The 19,565-nt window shown below is 30.8% G+C and overlaps 1 protein-coding gene across 3 annotated transcripts in view; it reads right to left on the bottom strand.

Moving 5' to 3' along the window:
* LOC108913044 overlaps positions 1–19,452 on the bottom strand; it is a 66,878-nt gene extending 47,426 nt beyond the window's left edge. Inside the window, exons 1-2 of one of the 3 annotated variants that reach the window (XM_018718523.1) lie at positions 19,413–19,452; positions 18,910–18,973 (exon numbers count right to left, since the gene is read on the bottom strand). In XM_018718523.1, coding sequence (XP_018574039.1) covers positions 18,910–18,973; positions 19,413–19,437 — 89 coding nt within the window. In that variant the 5' untranslated portion in view covers positions 19,438–19,452. Of the gene's footprint in view, positions 1–16,319; positions 16,709–18,909; positions 18,974–19,412 lie in introns of those variants that run through there. The other 2 variants (XM_018718509.2, XM_018718515.2) reach the window with 2 other exon arrangements.
* Positions 19,453–19,565: the final 113 nt, after the last annotated feature.

The following is a 19,565-nucleotide window of genomic DNA, read 5'->3' as shown; positions in this document are numbered from 1 at the left end:
AATCAGTGTAAATCAAATCAATCATAGTTGTCTGTCAGCAAAAGTGATTAACGTTTTGACAATTATATTTTTATATGTTTTTTAACGATGAATGGCGATGACAGCGAAGAGGTAAACATTTCATTCTGTTTACACAACTGTAGAGTATTTACCCAAGAGTATTTACCGATCACTGTTACCTAAGGATTTCACAAGTTTGAAGCGTCGCAGGGGATGGAAATCTTTTACCGTGGCAGAAAGTTATGTCGAAAATTCTATTCAGAATAAAGCAAATAAACACAGCAAAATTCGTAATGCAGAAAATGAAAAAACCCAACCTGAAGCTAACAAATATTAATAACAAATAAGTTATATTATTGGTATAAATATATGACCAATAAAAATTCTGTTGTACTTCTATTATTATCAAATTAGTAAATTATTATTCACAGGGCACTCGCTTTTTGTATGCTCGCCCTGTAGTAGCACTTTCTGATTTTGACAAGTAAATAACTATTGTAGATGGCTTGACTAGGCCCGATTTTCTATGGTAATGATAAATAATGGCAATAATAGTTAACCATCAATGGAAATAACACAAATCTCGTAAACAAAACAAAATGGTGTTAATAGAATACTTGAATAGTGTGACCGGATGACTGACTTTCTCGCTGACTGTTGCTTATACGTAAATATCTGTTTCTTGAACTTTTGCACCATGAGTAACAAAGGATGTGGATTCAGTTTTGAAATAATTAAAATTTCTTTAAAACTAGGTGGTATATGACACAAAATTCATAGGACCTTTTCCTCAATAAGGTCTAAAGAATTGTTCTCTTTGTAATTGGACCACATAATTTTATTGTGTAACCTGGAAAACTTTATAAATTTAAGGAAAATCTGAGTTGAATTGATTTGTAACTTTAGCATAGACCTTTTTCAACAGAATTAGTTACCTACTTGTGTAATGACATAAAACATTTCAAATAAAATTCCACCGCCACAAGAGATCGAATCCACATTTGGACAACTGAAGCTACTCGATTTAAACTGCGATTTCTGTGAATGGTCCAATTAAATTACACTTAGAGAAAACATATTGTTACTTGGACTTTTATAGTGGAAATGGTAAAGGGGCTTATAATAAACATATAAAGAATAAATGTGTAAGCGGAGTTGGTGGAGGGTTGATTTGGGGCGTTGAAATGTGGTGAAAAATGGCAAAAGTTTACGTCAAATAAAAGTATCCAATATAAAAGTTGTAGATCATGCAAAAATCTACAACTTTCGTGGAGGTCAGTTTTTTGTATATTTTCCTATTTTCATTTTTCATTTCGGCAAAAATAACTTAATTTTGATGAAACTTGGTGGAAGTATACCTTTCTGTGTCTTAAATAACCATAAATTTTCTTAAACAAAAAAATTGAGAAGTTTCCGAGATATTCATTTTTTCTGGTCCGTAACATTTTTTTCCAAAAAAAATTCTAAGTAGGTATGTATGTACTTTGAAAAATTATCGTACAGAGTTCTACCTGTCTAATTTTTTCGTTTTAACATATGCTTGTTTGTAAAATAAAAAAATCTATAATCACAATTCAAAACGTGCTCAAAATGCAAAAAAAAAGAACAAAAAATGGGTCTTACAACAATGAATTTTTGAGTAATAGTTGATAATTTGTTTAAATCATAAAAAAATCAAAAACTGATTACACCTTTTAATTGTACAAAAAATATATAAAAGAAACTGTTTCATTGTGGGAAAGGAGTGAAAAATGGTACTATTGCGATTTCCGGAGAAAGTTGATGTCAAAAAAATGTATCCAATATAAAAGTTGTAGATCATGCAAAAATCTACAACTTTCGTGGATGTCACTTTTTTGTATATTTTCCGATTTTCATTTTTGATTTCGAAAGTATATTTTCTGTGTCTTAAATAACCATAAATTTTCTTAGATAAAAATATCTATAATCGCAATTCAAAAACATGCTCAAAAATGCAAGAAAAAACATATAATGGGTTTTGCAACTATGAATTTTTCAGTAATTATTGATATATAAAACTGATTACACCTTTCAATTATACGGAAAAATGCAAATGAAACTGTTTCATTGTTAAAAAAGGGTAAAAAATGGTGTTATTGCAATTTCCGGGGAAAGTTGACGTCAAAAAAAAAAAATCCAATACAAAAGTTGTAGCTTGTGCAAAAATATTCAACTTTTGTAGAGGTCACTTTCTAACATAACCTCAAAATTTCCGAAAAAAACGCGAAAAAAATTTTTTTTCGTTTTTCATTTTTCATTTCGGCAAAAATAACTTAATTTTGATGAAACTTGGTGGAAGTATACCTTTCTGTGTCTTAAATAACCATAAATTTTCTTAAACAAAAAAATTGAGAAGTTTCCGAGATATTCATTTTTTCTGGTCCGTAACATTTTTTTCCAAAAAAAATTCTAAGTAGGTATGTATGTACTTTGAAAAATTATCGTACAGAGTTCTACCTGTCTAATTTTTTCGTTTTAACATATGCTTGTTTGTAAAATAAAAAAATCTATAATCACAATTCAAAACGTGCTCAAAATGCAAAAAAAAAGAACAAAAAATGGGTCTTACAACAATGAATTTTTGAGTAATAGTTGATAATTTGTTTAAATCATAAAAAAATCAAAAACTGATTACACCTTTTAATTGTACAAAAAATATATAAAAGAAACTGTTTCATTGTGGGAAAGGAGTGAAAAATGGTACTATTGCGATTTCCGGAGAAAGTTGATGTCAAAAAAATGTATCCAATATAAAAGTTGTAGATCATGCAAAAATCTATAACTTCTGTAGAGGTCACTTTTTCACATAACCTCAAAATTTCCGAGGAAAATGCGAAAAATCGTTTTTTTTTTGTTTTTTTTTTTCATTTCCGCAAAAATAATTGAATTTTGATGAAACTTGGTGAAACTATAACTTTCTGTGCTGGCTTAAATAACCACATAACCTCAAAATTTCCGAGAAAATTGCGAAAAATATTTTTTTCGTTTTTTATTTTTCATTTCCGCAAAAATAATTTAATTTTGATGAAATTTGGTGAAAGCTTACCTTTCTGTATCTTAAATAACCACAAATATTAAAAAAAAAAACACACTTTCTTCGTTTCGACATTTACCTTTTTGCTAAAATAAACATACTCAAAAGTGCAAAAAAAAACAAAAAATGGGTCTTGCAGCAATGAATTTTTCAGTGATTGTTAATTTAAATTTTTTTAAAAATTCAGAAACTGACTACACCTTTCAATTGTAGGAAAAAAATGCAAAACAAACTGTTTCATTGTTTGACCTGAAACTTGCAAAAGTGAAAGTGTCAAGATATTCTGAATATACATATATCATTTTTTGTAAATATAATGAAAACTAAAGAAAATCTGCAACTGTTTATAGGTGTTTACGTTTTGAGACGCTTGTTATTTTTTTTATTTTCCTGTTAAAGTTACTCTTACTTAGTACAACTTGTCAATTTCAATTTTAAAAAGCTAAGTGGACGTAAATATCCCCTTTCGTGTTATTTGAAAGACAACTAGTCGGCAGTGCACGAACAGTTCAACTTAGAAGAACAAAACTCATACATACCAAATAGAAAATCCATTAACACACACACTTAACCGTTCCTATTTGTAATTCACATCACGCAATGGAGAAATTAGCATAGCCGCAAGAAGTCGTGGAGTAAAAATCTGTCGCACCGGAATAAGCAAGTATCGAACGAACTGAAGAAAGTAACTTGTATGTTATTAGGCTAAAAACACACATCCAGCATTTTTATCTGTTAATTTTATGTGAATACATTTCCATGGTGGCTGCTGCGTTAGGTTAGCTGGGGGCAGGGATGTATCGATGATTTTTTCGACCCCAACCTCATTCGGACAAAGTTTTTCAATCTTATTAGAAAGAACATTTACCGGAAGCAACACTTTTAATTTTTTATCCATAATTTTAATACAGCTGTGCAATATACTACTTATTTACCACTTAATATCTCTTATACATGAGAAATACTTTGTTGCTTATTGAAAGATTCATATCAATCTAATACTTCAACGGAAACTATAAACAAAAAATGGAATTAAAGGAAAATTTTCATTTGCATTAATTATGTACGGAGTCACCTTATTTGTTTGGGTTGTAGGGTGGCCTTGTGGGAGAGCCCTGTCCTGTGCTTAACCGGAATTGCGCCATCAAATAGGCAATCGACCATCCGGAACAGTCAAACGAAATGCATACCTAACTGTTTTACGGTACATGGGGGGGCTGCTATGCCGTCGTACACACACCTTTACGCAAATATAATGGTGCGTTATTCATTGGTGTGAAAATTATATGGCTATTCATTGAATAAACCTACCAACACGCCAGCAGAGATCGAAAGACATTTTCGGAAATTTCTTGTACAATTTCTATCTAACGATTCGTTACAATTGGTGCAATCTTTAGGTATCATATTGATAAATTTGCATTAATTATAACTGTATACAGGGTGATCCATTAATGGTACGGAACGGCTGTCTATAGGAAACGATTATGGGGTAAAAAATCTGTTACAATTAGACATATAACAAAAATAACAAAAAAAATTATATAAATTTTTTCAAGTTTGTAACTTCACCGCTAGAGGGCGCAACTGCTATAGTGTTACAGAAAATTGTCGTTTTTTCGAAATTTCGCCTATATAACCTAAGATGAATATACACTTTTTAGATACACTGTTAAACCCTTCATAAGTTTTGTTTGAACTTTTTTTTGTTATTACCATAGCAACGCCAGAATAAAGGCCGCCTTCTTGAAATTTTTAAATTGTCATAACTTCTAAATGCCTTAATCGATTTCAAGAAACGGCGGTTCATTTTAAAGAACTATTAATATTTATTTTTATGATATGGGAATAAAAATATTATTTTCCTACACAACGGTAGACGACGCTAATTTGAAAAGTTTTGTAATTTACTCCGTTTACTAAAAAATTAAATGTTTTTCAGTAGAAGCAAATTATGGGCCGTCTTACGAGAGTTGAATTTTTGCTGGGAAAAGCAGAACAGGAAGTCAGTTCTTATCGATAAAGATGAAATTATTTGTTGGCGAAGATCCTAGTTAAGATCAATTAGAAAATTCCGTGACGAAGGGAGGAATATTTATTATCTAGACGAAACTTGGGTCAACGAGGGATATACTGTAACAAAAGTATGGCAAGATAAAAATGTAAAAAGTTTTCGACAAGCATTTTAGGATGGACTTTCAACAAGGTTCAAGGCACCTTCAGGTAAAGGGCGAAGATTAATAGTGACACATATAGGTAGTGCCAGTGGTTTTGTAGATGGCGGTTTACTTTTATTTGAATCTAAAAATACAGGTGACTATCACGAAGACATGAACGCAGATGTTTTCGAAGAGTATTTTACACAGATGTTGGATCTTATTCCTCCGGGGTCTGTAATTGTCATGGATAATGCCAGTTACCATTCACGGCAGACCGAACGGACGCCTACGACTGCTTGGAGGAAAGCCGATATAATTCAATGGTTATCCGGAAAAATATTTCTTTTGAAACAAATATGGTGAAAAAGGAACTTTTGACACTTGTTAATCTTAATAAAGATCAGAAAAAATATGTTATCGATGAAATGGCAACAAATCGCCAAATAACGGTAATACGCTTACCACCTTATCACTGTGAACTTAACCCAATCGAATTAATCTGGGCGCAGGTAAAAGGAGATGTAGCGCAAAATAATACGTTTAAATTAAGTGACGTGAAAATTGTGTTAAAAAATTCCTTGGAACGAGTAACTGCAGATAACTGGCAAAGATGTATACATCATGTACAAAAAGAAGAGGAGAAAATGTGGGAACTCGATAATTTAATTGACGTTACTGTGGAACCTATCGTTATCAATCTAGGAGACGAAGATAATTCATCAGAATATTCAGAGGATGAATTTTAATATACCTACTTTTTTATTTTCTTTATTGTACATTTATACAACACTACATTTACTCACCATAATTTGAATTTTCAAAATACATATATTTTTGTGTGGAATAAAAGTCTATTCATTAAATTTAAATAAATATTTTGATAATAATATTGAATAATTTTATTTGAATGACTAAAAACCCTCTTAACCCGGTTATGATGCTTAAAGTAGCCTCATGTTTTGAAATGCTGTTTTTATATTGTTTACTTATAAGAGAAATGGACCGAGAAATTGAAGCGGCATAGACAAAGACGGATTGTCGGGGATTAAATTTTAGCTACCTGCTACAATTTAGTACAGTCCGATCGCACAAAATTTTTTTAAAAGTACACCTCAACTATAGCGATATAACATGATATAAAAATATTGAATATAAGCACCAGTACTACATTTATTTACGATTTGCATACATAATGAGCTTTTATTACTCTCTTTCATTTCTTAACAGACTATAAATAACAATGACAAATAATATTTTTATTCCCATATCATATATGTAAATTTTATTAATAGTTCTTTAAAATGAACCGTCGTTTCTTGAAATCGATGAAGACATTTAGAAGTTATGACAATTTAAATATTTCAAGATGGCGCCCTTCATACTGGCGTTGTTATGGTAATCACAAAAAAAAGTTCAAACAAAACTTGTGAAGGGTTTAACAGTGTATCTAAAAAGTGTATATTCATCTTAGGTTATATAAGCGAAATTTCGAAAAACGACAATTTTCTATAACTATAGCAGTTGCGCCCTCTAGCTCGAAACTTGAAAATATTTGGAATCAGTTTCTTTTGGCCGTATTTGTTAATAGATTTTTTACCCCATAATCGTAGCACGTCTAGTTTCCTATATACCGCCGTTCCGTACCGTTAATAATGGATCACCCTGTATAGATAACGGAATTATAATACGTTACAGTGCAGCAACACTTTCTTACCGTGTGATATATCTTCTTCGGCTCTTGGAGCCTAACTATATATTTTAGTCACATAATTCATACTTATTTTGCATGAATATTTATCAAGAGTTTGAAGAACAGTCAGTTTAGGGATTTCACGAAATGTATTGACATTGAGACATCTGTTATTTTCCACTTGAAACATAAAATTCTACGTAAAATCGTTAGATGGCGCGTATAGTTTGCTATTTTTGAGGAATGGAAGAAATCTCATTTTTAAACAATATATGAATATAATAAATCAAAACATAGTCTTGAATTACGTACGTAACAACAGTTATTATTCAATGAATGCAACACAATATTTGCATGCCTTCAAGTAATATTTAATGACATACATAGTAAATTGTTATGTTGATAATCAAGTATTACTTATTTGGAATACGTACGAATGCTTTGGTAATATTTCATAACATATTTTGCAAGTTTATGTAGGCACTAGTTACACATCTGGTGTTTACTATTTGCGTACATTTAATAAATAATATTTACTTAATAGCAAATTTAAAATATAAATAGGTCTGTTAAATATTTTGCCTCAAAAATGATGTGATGTTCATTAAAAACTATTACGCTGCGTTGCGACGACTTGCAATTTTTTAAAATTCCATATCCTCCCACTTTTCCTTGAAAATTCGTTTTATCAATTGTACCGACATTTTTCCTCACGGAAAAAGACAAAGTGCAAATTGACCACAAAACTGAATCGTGAGATCGAATATAACAGATGGAGGCAGACATTAATCAAATAGCAGTTATTTATTACAGCAATTTAGTTTTCGGTTTCAATTAAAATTGATTAGTCTACGTTAATATATCGGATAAAGATCATTTATCCGAAATTAAATACCTATTTAATTACTTAATACGTGCAGTTGGACGAAAATTTAACAGTAAGGTGAAATTCATTCCGGTCAAACTGTATCATTATCTTAATTATCTCACTTTCGTAACAGTTGGTTGTTTGAGATGGAGATTTATGTTTCTAGATGAAGGAAATGATTTCTATTCATATTCATAAGATAGTTTTATGTAACTGTAACATACAGATGTTAATATTTCTCTCTCGCGAGTTCTGATGGTATTGTGTATATTTCTTTCTCTGATGAGCAGCATATACAGGGCGAAAGTTAAACATGTACGCGGTGTACACATATTTTAAATAGAAGTACAGGTTACTGTATAGAACATGTTTTTGCGAGAAAGTTAAGGAAATAAATCTAAAATAAAGAATTTATTAGAAAATTGGTTGAGAACCGCTGATTTTACTTTAAAATACGCGGTTACGCATAACGTAGATAAGTTGTGCAGTGTTGCCAGTGTTACACATACCTCTTAAACTCTAACTTTTTTATATAAGATGGAAAGAAAAAAAGTTAAATAACTATAAGCATATTTTTAAACGATAGACGTTAAAAAAATTATTAAATATCTTCATAAACATTTCTATGGCCTCTTTCTGCTCTTGCCATTTTCTACATTTATCAATAAATTACATATAACGAGCGTTCAAATAAAAACGTGGTCGAAATTGGCTCTGACACATTGGACGTAGGGAGTAGCTTATAACGACCAACTTAACCTCATTTCTCAACGAGCTGTATAGCAGCTGTCAGTTTCAATAACGTTAATGACTATATAACTATGACAATAGAATACTTCCATATTCCACCAATCTTGCGTCCATTTCTAAAGTAGGACTCTATGATAAACACTTTTTGTTCTTGAGAAAACACCATTTTAAACGCTTTTTAAAACGAAAATATTCAAATTGATAGCGGCGATATAGCGCTTTGACAGATGACGTTTAAGTTCATTTGCTATACGCTACGCCCTACGTCCAAATTTTCAGAACCAACTTGACCACGTTTTTATTTGAACGCTCGTTATATTTATGTAAATAATCAACAATCAACATTTCCCTTTTTTAAATTAATTAAGAAAAAATTAAACGAATAAAGCATAAAATTATTGAAAGAAATGAAAAGTAAGAAAAAATTATACAATTTTTTTTTAAGTGAATTTAAAAATTAATGGATTGTGATCATAATTGGTGATAGATATTTCGGACAAAAATTACCAACACAATTTTTCAAAATTTGAAAAAGCAGTAGTATTTGAGGAAATTATAGTATCCAAATATGTGCCTTTATTTAAAAAATATATTTTGCTTCATTTCTTTAACTTATTTTATCAACGAAGTAGAATACCTTTAAAAAAAAGTAACTATCAAAAATGCAAAGGACTTAAATGAAAACTGAGAAAGTGAGCCGAGTACGACTCTGTTAACAACCACGCCTCCCTAACTCTTGATAAGAATAGTGTCTAAAGACAACCAATCGACTTTGCTTAAATCACAAAATTTAAATTGATAGGTTAGGTTTCTCTGTATGTAAAACGTACAAATCGCGCATGCGGGAAACCTCGAAGCAAAATGAATTTGACTGTCTCTAGCAGGGATGCCAATGTGCAGGTAATTACCCGAAAACGGGTATTTTAAATGTACTCGAGGGTAAAAAAAAACTATGGGGGCAAAAACGGGGATTTCGCATTTTAAATATTTGATCCACAATCCATCCACCCGAAACCGTCTTGAATTTTGGCTAAAAATCCGGGAAAACTGTAATTGTAAGATTGCAATCATAACTACTGGATGGCGCTGGCGTCAATTCCACTATTTTAAATATTAACCATTAAACTAGGAGTGGTTTGTTTTATCTATACCCCGCGGTCGAAATTATAGAGAGTGATTCAGACATAATATAAAAACACTATTACCATAATGCGTATAAAATATAAAATGATTTTTATACGGTTCAATATTATTTATCTTTGTGCCGCTCGCTACGCACATCGACAGAATCTATAATCGTCTATAGACTGAGTTACACTGAACGTCGATCTATATTCTATCTCTGTCTTTTGCACTTGGTATGGAATAGGGAAATGCTTTTTTAGTGGGTGTAAACGGACTTGATTTACCCGTCCTGAGAAACGTCATAGCATAAGCGTAGACGAGGGGTCTAATTCCATTGCTATAATAAATTTATAAATTAAAAAAACACAACTGGGACGTTTTAAAATGCTGTAATAATTAAAATGGATCAAAGTGCCGATTATAGCAAACCGTAAAAAATATTAGATATGTTTTATTATCTTTTTTCAATATTTTCTATATCTTGTTGCCTTTTACGCAGAGACGCCAATGGATTTTCGTTCCCGGCACACTTCATCCCCCTTACTAGTCCAAAAGCTAGCGATGAGTCACTCTCTATAATTTCGACCGCGGAGTATAGTTCAATGATTTTAATAATTATTCTATTGATCATAACTAAGTTTGGGAGAATTTTGTCCTTGAGCGAGTTCACCATATTAAAAATAAGTATTCTGTGGGTCTATGAACGCAGGGGGATTTTTAAATTTGTTCGAGAAACTACTTTTTACACCTTTACAGACAAAATCGATATAGTTACTACTTTGCTTCAAGAAAAACTGAAAACTGCTGAACACAGATTATTCAGATGAAAACAAATAGCACCATGTCCTAAAGAAGTAGTTTGAGACCGCATACAAAATAACTGTTATTGGCAACATTCCTTATATGCCTATACCAATTTGTATTATACCACAGTACAATAAATCTACCCATAAAAAACCTATTTATAAAAAAGTTTATGTCCTTACTGATTTGTGTTGTATTGTGCCAATACTGACTTTTGAAATAAATAAAAGTAAAATATTATAATGAAATAACGTAACAAAAAACTTGTCCTCTATTGTTTTACATTGTATGAAATCATTATGTAACTGTCAGTTAAATAATGTATAAAACTAAAATGAATTTGGCTGACAGCTGTGCCATCTATTGATAAGGAAGTTAAACAAAAATCTAGTGCTACTATCTTTTTATTTACTAATATAGAGACAGAGAAAAGTAAGTCGTTTTCTGTAATAAAATGTCCATCGTCTACTACGTCACAAGTTGATAACAATGCAATGACGTACGATTCGCATACAAATTTGTAATTGCCTCTACATACTCAACGCACATATTTAATATTTACCCTGTATATTTGTTAATTTTACTCACTATGTTGAAGGAATATTAAAAGATACAATACCACCAATAACCGTTTTATGTAAGTGGGTTGCTTTATCGCAAAGGTAAACTATCCATTTGTGTAAATTTTGATAAGGCGCAAATACAGAATGATAAAAAGTAAACAGTTTTGCACGTTTTACATTGCTCGTTAAATATGTTACTTATTAACTAGAACTATAAATAAGTTCACCGAGATATGAATATGACTAGCTGGTAATTCGATATTTCTTTGAAACTAATTCAACCAGTATTTGTTAACACTGGCGTAAATAAAAAAAAACAAATTCCGTCATTCGTACAAGAAACAAAGAATTTTATGTTGAAGATATGTGATACACGTTACCCATGTAAATAATTAGCTAATAAGTGATTATTCGTAACTCATGTAAAATTTTACTGCTAATTACCTTCCTGATGAAAAATTGCGGCCATAAAGTTACCTTTGGCAATAAATTTTAAATGTTAATAAATCCATTGAATATAAAAACTTTTATTGTTAAAAAATACTGCGAATTGTATCGTTCAAACCATCGTGTGGAATTGTAAATATAAATATGTTTCTAGTAATGAAGAAAATACATACAGAAACTAATTGGGTCATTTCTCACATTACAGAAAAATTGTAATGTCTATATTATTTTATGTTAAATATGTATATCATGAGATGTGTACTGTCAATAACAATAGTGAAAATATGTGAGAAAATTTATATTTCCATGATGACCTTAACCATACAGGGTGGCCATTTTCATACGTCTAATGCTTAGCAAGATCAAGAATGCAATAAACTTGACAGTCGTTAGAAACATTATTTTGTTGCACTAATAATAGTGTGGTCCATTAAGGATGAACATTTTTTTATTGGATTTTCTAGATATAACTGTTAAAATAATAACCATGACAGCCCCAATTTTTTAAAGCGATCTTTCAGAAAATCAAATTTCTTGAATTTTAATTCAGAATAATGTGTTCCTACAGGGTTTAGTTGAGTTAAAAAAAACTAGAACAAATTGGAGATGCCTGAAGATGAAAAGTTGATGATAAAGTATGATTAACCTTCTAAACTACAACCAGACTATACTCTTATGAAGATAATCCAAGTCAGAATTGCTTCATCACATCAGGTTTTAGAGATATCCTAATCTAAAAGTACAAAAACATGTTTTTTTGCTATATTTGAAGTTATGTTTTCTTCACAAAACTCGTTATGGCAGCTGAAAATACTACCCTTTTTCAAAATCCATTTTGAATCTTTGGAATATCCTTTTATTTCTCCGAGGAATCGTTTGTTGTTTCATGAAATAGATTAGTTTGAATTGTTCGAATATCTTCTTTCCTCTCTAAGAGATTGCCTGTTTGCCGTATTCGTAGTTATTCAGAAATTAAGTAGCATCAGATGAAAATTCAAAAAGAGAGAAGATCAAATTACAAACACCTAAATTCCCATTGGTTCAGGTTTTCGAAGTGGTTGATTATGAATTTGAAGTCAGAATTACAAAATTCAAAATGACATTTCTTGTAACCGCCATTTTGAGTTCTGCAATTGTGACTTCTGATTCGTAATCAGCGACCATGAAAACTCGAAGAACCAGTGGGAATTTAGGTAGTTGTAATTATATTCTTCTCTCTTTTCAACTCACTTCACTTCACCTGATGCTACTCAATTTCCTAATATTGAACCTAAAATTGGTTAATTTTCATCTTCAGACAGTTGTAATGCCTCCTAGATTTTAAAACTGAAACAGAAGCTTAATAAATTTAAAACTTTAAATGTTTAAAAAAATATTTTGCAGTATAAAGTGATGAAATTTAAGATGCAAGGATGTAAATAATGCCGAGTAAGGCTAAGTAGCCTTTTTTTTTATAAAAAACTAGTGATTTTCCGAAAAATCGCTTTTAAAATCGCTAAAAAAATTGCAGTAGGTTATGGATTGCCATCTAGATCATCGTAGTTGATTCAAAAAGTACATCTAGAAGTTTGCACGACATAAAAAAAATCATTCCAAAAAATCATCCCAAAAAATTTTTAGAAGGATGTTTTAGTTCTTATTAGTCCACACTGTATATGTATTTTGCAAAACATGCTGGAAAATAAAATTGCTGACACAATAATTATTTCAGAAGTATTGCATTGACCTAGAGAGTATACAACTTTGTTGACTGTTTTTCATTTTATAAATTCTGCACTAATACTTTTCATTAATAAAATACCGCAAAATGCTGGTTCATTTAGTGGTTATAAATAGAACAATACATTTGCAATTTTCTGCTGTAGTTGATAATGTTTCTGTTAGTTTTATCTTATTTATAGGTTGCATTTATTTTGAAACTCTTTTTCAACGTAAAAAAATACAGAATTTGTTGTAACCGCATCGCAGATACCTACGTAAATTTCAGTTCCATTTATGAAGAAAAATAATGTTAATGAAACATTTACAGTACAACAATAATTGTTGCAAAATTACTTAATTGTTTCCTCTAGAAGGTATTCCAAGAAAATAACATGTTCTCTGAACGAGATAAACATTTCATAAGATTTGCATCATCACTAACAAGATCATTGTAAAAAGAGGTGACATTGTTACAAATATTTTCACGGTTCTATTATAAACTAAACCAAACAGCTATTATTTAAATTATTCCTGTCACAAAATACAATAGTGGTACCGCATTGAATGCGTTCCGTGAAGGAAATAAATGGTACCTGACTTCCATTTATCTCCTTTCAAATTGAAAGATACAGATTACTAATGAGACATTTCTTAGGCAATTCCAACTTGACCAATCTCTAAAGGCTTTGACTTGTTATTTGTTTGTGAAGAGAAAGAATCACTTTCTATAACGATTTATGTTTTCATAAAATTTCATCTGATCACAGTTGGTAAATATGTATTATTTTTTATCTATTCGAAAATATAGCGTTTTCTAGTCTTTGAACTCATCATAAGATGTCCACTTCTTAGAGATGAAGTTTTGGTGGTAAAAGGAGATTGTGAATCTACCGGGAGTCCCAGAAAAAATTGTCATACTGCAAATATGAATGCGTCAAGCAAAGATAATTCCTTAGTCGATAAAAATAATTTTCAAATACTTTATATTTTGTATCAGTAGCGCATGTAAACATTTTTGCCTTTATGGATTTTTTATGTAAAACAGCTTGATTTCTGAATCGATTTCACAAAAAATTGCTTCATGTTAATTTCTCTTACAGTTGCTAGCGAGGAAACGAGTAAGCGAAGAAGAAAAAAATTAATATACCAAATGAGTTCATTTAAAAGCAAAAACTGGCTGGTCCCAAAAGATATTTTCCTAACCTTTTCAGACTTATATAGTGGGTTCATATACTTAAAGAAACAAAAAAGTCTAGAAATATCGTTGCTAAAATCTTTGAATCAAATAATATATGTTGATTTTCAGATATTAATGAAAAATGCGTTACAAAATCATTTTTAAATCCAGCCCTTTTAATAACTTATAATCAGTTGTTTATGCCTGATGAGTTCGTAGAATGATATGACCACTGTTTTCTGTGACATATATATATAGTGTTCTTTTTCATTTAAAACTAACATTTTTGAACATATAGTGTAATTAAAAGGCTTGGCGAAACTTTTTTGGGAATTCTACGTCACAAGTTAATAAATTAGTTAGTTAGTTAGTTAATAGTTAATATTCCAATAAATAAATATGTGTTTAAAAATAAAAAAATATAGGTATAGTTTATTTAAGTTACAAAAGAGTATTGATCGACCTTAAACAATACTTTATTCCATTGGTAAAAACATAAGTACTTGCGTAATTATTATTTTTATTATTATGGTTATTTATATAGTGTGTCCCCGGATAGATGTAACGACTCTCCTAAAGGTTAAAAGATAAAAAACTTTCGATTTAAATGTTCATTTTTGGGGGTGCAGTCCTGCTTGGTTAAAGACTAATTTCTAACATAATTTCAGTTTTGAAAAATCAAGTGTGTTAGAATTTTTCAAAAAACCTGTTTTTCTGTAGAGTAAAGATACTTTTATATGCCAAATACGACAAAAAGTTTATTAAGAAAAGTTGTTTAGAATCAACAGCTAGGTCTCTACACCAAATTTCAAAATCTTCGGCCAACTATGGTTTTTAATTTTTTTTTTATTTTTTTCCAAAATGGTAGCAGGCGCATCAAAAAGTTATTATAAAAAGTTTTCTGGAACCAAAATCTAGGTCCGTATCCCAAATTTAAAAATGATCTCTCACATTTCCTTTTACATCCCAAATCAAAGAATTTCATTTTTAACAAAGACTGACATGCTAAAAACAAAATTGTATCCAAAACAATATTAACCTGTCACAATTCAAACACTACTTTATTAAACTTAAATACACGTTTATGGTGTACTAAAAATTAAAGTTGCGAGACAAATTTGAATGAAATTGCTAAAACCATTTTTTTTAATATAAAAAAAGATCTCTAAGAAATTTATTGTATTTTAAATATCCGTAATAAAATATTACATCTTCCACTCATTTTCTTTATTATTATTTTTTAAATGTTGCTTCAGTAAGAATATAATCCTAGGATTAAAATTATTCGCATCTATCATCAATTAGGATTGTAAGTTAAGTTTGGATTAATTTCATCATATAAAAGGTTTTAATCAAAACCTAATCTAAGATGCCACAACTTCACATATAAAACTGGATTTTGAAGAAACTCTGCATTTCAATAACATGTTTTACGTGTAGGTTACAAAATAGTTTTAACTAAATTGTTTATTATTAATTTCTTGCAGAGATAATTTTCGAAAGAATGAATAATCACATTTTTAAATTTAAAACTTGAAAGTAGAGTAAGTAAAAAAATATTATTCATATAAGTTCTTAGTAATATAGTTATTTACCTGAACTCTAAAGTATACATAGTTATATCTTCAGGATTACTTTATATGTGTATTGTTAAGAAAATATTTATTTAGTTTATGTTTCGAAGTTATTTTTATAGATCTAAATTCTTTCAGGGCTTCAAAATGCTGCGTCATACTTTTTTACGTCTTTTGAAAAAGATACACTACACAGTTACAGAGAAAATGCTTGTAATACATCTATTTTCAGGTTAATTAAACATTATATCAGTTTAGTGTTCAAGTTTTTTAAAAAAGTATATTTTCGTCGTTGGAAAACTAGTTTCTGCACACATCTTTTCGGAATAGGAAAATATGATATAATTCTGAGCGTTGTTAACTTCAAAATTAGTCGACGATGACGAACAAAGACCCTATAATTTACCTTTTTCTCTTGATCCCATGCGCCAACACATAACAAACCCCTGAAATGATCCCCGCGAGCACACTGACCCCCAGTCCAGTGGACACAGCGAAAGACACCACATCCGAAGGCATCTTGAACCACTTTCCACCCCCGACCACACAGATCTTCCTCAGAAAATCACATCTCACCACACAACGTCCCATAAAAGCAAAATAACCGCGATTTTGACTTCTCCCTCGAGCGGTCACTGTCGATATTCGATGGTCAAGAAGAATCTCAAGAGCAAGATGCTATCTACCCCACTTTCACGTGTCGCTCGGGGCGTCGAGATGGTCTTCTGCTCCTCGATGCCGATCACGAGGTAAATAATTGTGCGATCGCCTTACGTAGATCGGCCTTGCGTAGGTAAACACCGCGTTTCGCGTCGGAAATTTTAAGATTGCGGCTGTCTCGCGGCTTTCCGACTGCGAGAAAGTGCTTCAAGTAGTGCGCTTTGCGCCTTACTTGGAGCTATCTTGCAATTCCGTACCCAAAACGGTGCGGTTTACTTTCTAAGGTGCGCCCCAAATGGGGAGTTAAGAACTTTTTAGAAAAATATGGCTTCATTGGAATTTGCAGCCTTTTCTTATTTCCTCAATTCTTTTTATGCGGGGTGTTTCGAGATTAATTACTCGAACTTAAAATTTTAATTCGAGTAACCGTTATAACAAAAAGTCCAATGGCCGGAAATCAAGAATTATTACGCAAAACTTAGGCCGACGCTGCATCACCCCACTTAATCAACTGTTTACAACGCCGTAACTAGATCAAGAACAGCGTGGTTATTTGCTCGGAGCGTGCGCGGACGTGTCTCGCTTACTTTCGTAGAGTGTAGATTCATGTACGTTGTTTTATTTCAAAATGCCTTCAAATCAAGAATTAGCGGATAAGTATTAATGTACGGAGAGTGCCAACATGATTTAAATATGACTTGTCGTTTATATGCGAATCATTTCCAGTGAAAAACGGTGTTCAAAGACTGTGGGACACCGGTAAAATGAACCCAACGTATAACGGTCATGAACAAGAAAGACCACAATAATTTATATAGGGAGGTAGACATTTCACACCTTGTCGAAGAAAACCTGAACCCCAGTACCCGCGACATTGCACTTGTGCGGGCTTTGACTAGATGATATTCAGCCGCGTGTAGAATGTTGTTGTTGGTTTCGGTAGCAAGTGACACAACAACCAAATTATACAAACACAGTGCTCTTCACAGACGAATGCAACTTTACAATAGACGAAATACTAAATTTTCATAACACTCACTAGTCTCACTACAGACTTGGTGCTAATCGTCACGCGTTGTACAAAATTCAGGTTTCCAGCAGCGATTTTCAGTAAATGTGTTTTGTAAACTTTTGTATTTGGAGTTTCTAACAAATAACGCTAGTTCTTTCACACCCTCTATAGTTTGGCTTTGAAATATTAAAAAAATAATAATGAAAATTCTATAATTATGTGTACACATATGATTGTGCATGATAATGTTTTCTCTGATGAGAGACCATTATCATTTCTTTTATTATAACTTGCAGCCCAGTATACGTCTGTTTATTAACTGAGAGTATTATTAACAATTTAATGAAACAATTTGTAAACCAGTGACAATCTTGTGATAACATTCTTGCACCCAAGCTTTTTTCTTAAATTTCTTTTATCGAGATTAACAGTAAAGTATCGACTTTCTTGCATCACTTGGTAGCGCTGCCGCATTTATAAAGTGCGTTTCTACTAAGTCATTAACTTTCCACCCGTATATATGGAATTATTTGGAGCAACATTCGGTGGTTCTTGAACCAATAGGGAATAGAAAGAATTAGGACAAAATAAGATGAATGGATCGAATTGCTTTTCGATGTAATGATTTTCAGTAAATACAAAGTTTAATTATTCTGTGTTTCAGATTTAACGACCTTATAATCAAATGTCGTAAATTTTACCAAACGGCCTTATCGAATAGATATTAAATGAAAACTATCTATTAGAGAGGTTTCAGTCATTATTCTTCCTTGAGTTACAGTTTCTTTAAATTAATAATAATAACTAATCCCATCCATAAAAAATATTGATTGAATATTTGTCTAGATATTCCTTTAGAGAAATTATACATCATTACTGAAGAATTTGTTTGTTTTAATTAAAATTCATACGTTTATAATAAATTCCTCTCACTTTATACGAATATCTTCACTGACACAAATTTAGATAGATTTAATCTAGATATGTAAAAGACTTATTTTATAACACCGAAAAATATTTTGATTACTGAGCCTTCTTCCTCTTAGGAATAATTTATGGTCATATTAAAAATAATACATTTATTAAATGGAAGAACATTTGGTTAATTAAGAAAGGACGTATTTTAGAAAAAGCTAAATAGTTAATTATAGTTTGTGGCATTTTATACGATATTTAAAGTTAATAAATGTAATTGAAACGTAAAAAATATATATAATTAGTAAATGAATGTTATTTTACAACCATCAGTGTTCAGAAATCGAAATTGCTATACCTATGTATACCTTAATATGCTCTTAATTTTTTAATATAAATAGGTACTCACAAGAAAAATTTTCGCATGGAGCTTCGGTTTTCCCTCTCATCTAGTTCATCGTGTTGAAAAAAATCTGCAAAATTTATTATAAAGTGTCGAATAAACTCGATGAAACTGATATGAGCAGCTGAATAATATAAAGAGGAAATCTACAATGCGCTAAATGGCTTTATTTGTCAAACTCATTGCCTTTATTGAGATTATTATCTTTGCGTATTAATATTATAGGGATATTAATTTCATATAGCCTCGATTCATATGAAATACAGCCAGATATAAGTAGGCACCCAATAAAAATATTAAATATCGATTAGTGGCCTATAATTTTCTGTTAGTTTATTTTCAATGAAATATCAACGTTTATTAAATTTCAACCTCAATGATTTTACTTCAAAAAATATCTTATACATGTAATTGAATCTAAACTATCTTTTTAAAAATTTAATATTTTTCTATTTATTCGCGATTTACTTTACATTATTATGTAATCAAGCCAAGACTTCGTTCCTTACCACTGCATGACGGCTGATAGTTCATTATAGTATGCTTCTAAAGAAAACTACCACAAAAACTACACATAGGTACTGTCTACCTCAGAAATAATACTGGTAAAGACGTTCAACTTTGAAAATACATAAATGCAATAGGAAACAAATCTCGAAAAC

Source organism: Anoplophora glabripennis, unplaced genomic scaffold (assembly GCF_000390285.2).
Source record: "Anoplophora glabripennis isolate ALB-LARVAE unplaced genomic scaffold, Agla_2.0 scaffold30, whole genome shotgun sequence".
Taxonomy (NCBI): Eukaryota; Metazoa; Arthropoda; class Insecta; order Coleoptera; family Cerambycidae; genus Anoplophora; species Anoplophora glabripennis.
This window is presented reverse-complemented; position numbering and strand designations above follow the sequence as displayed.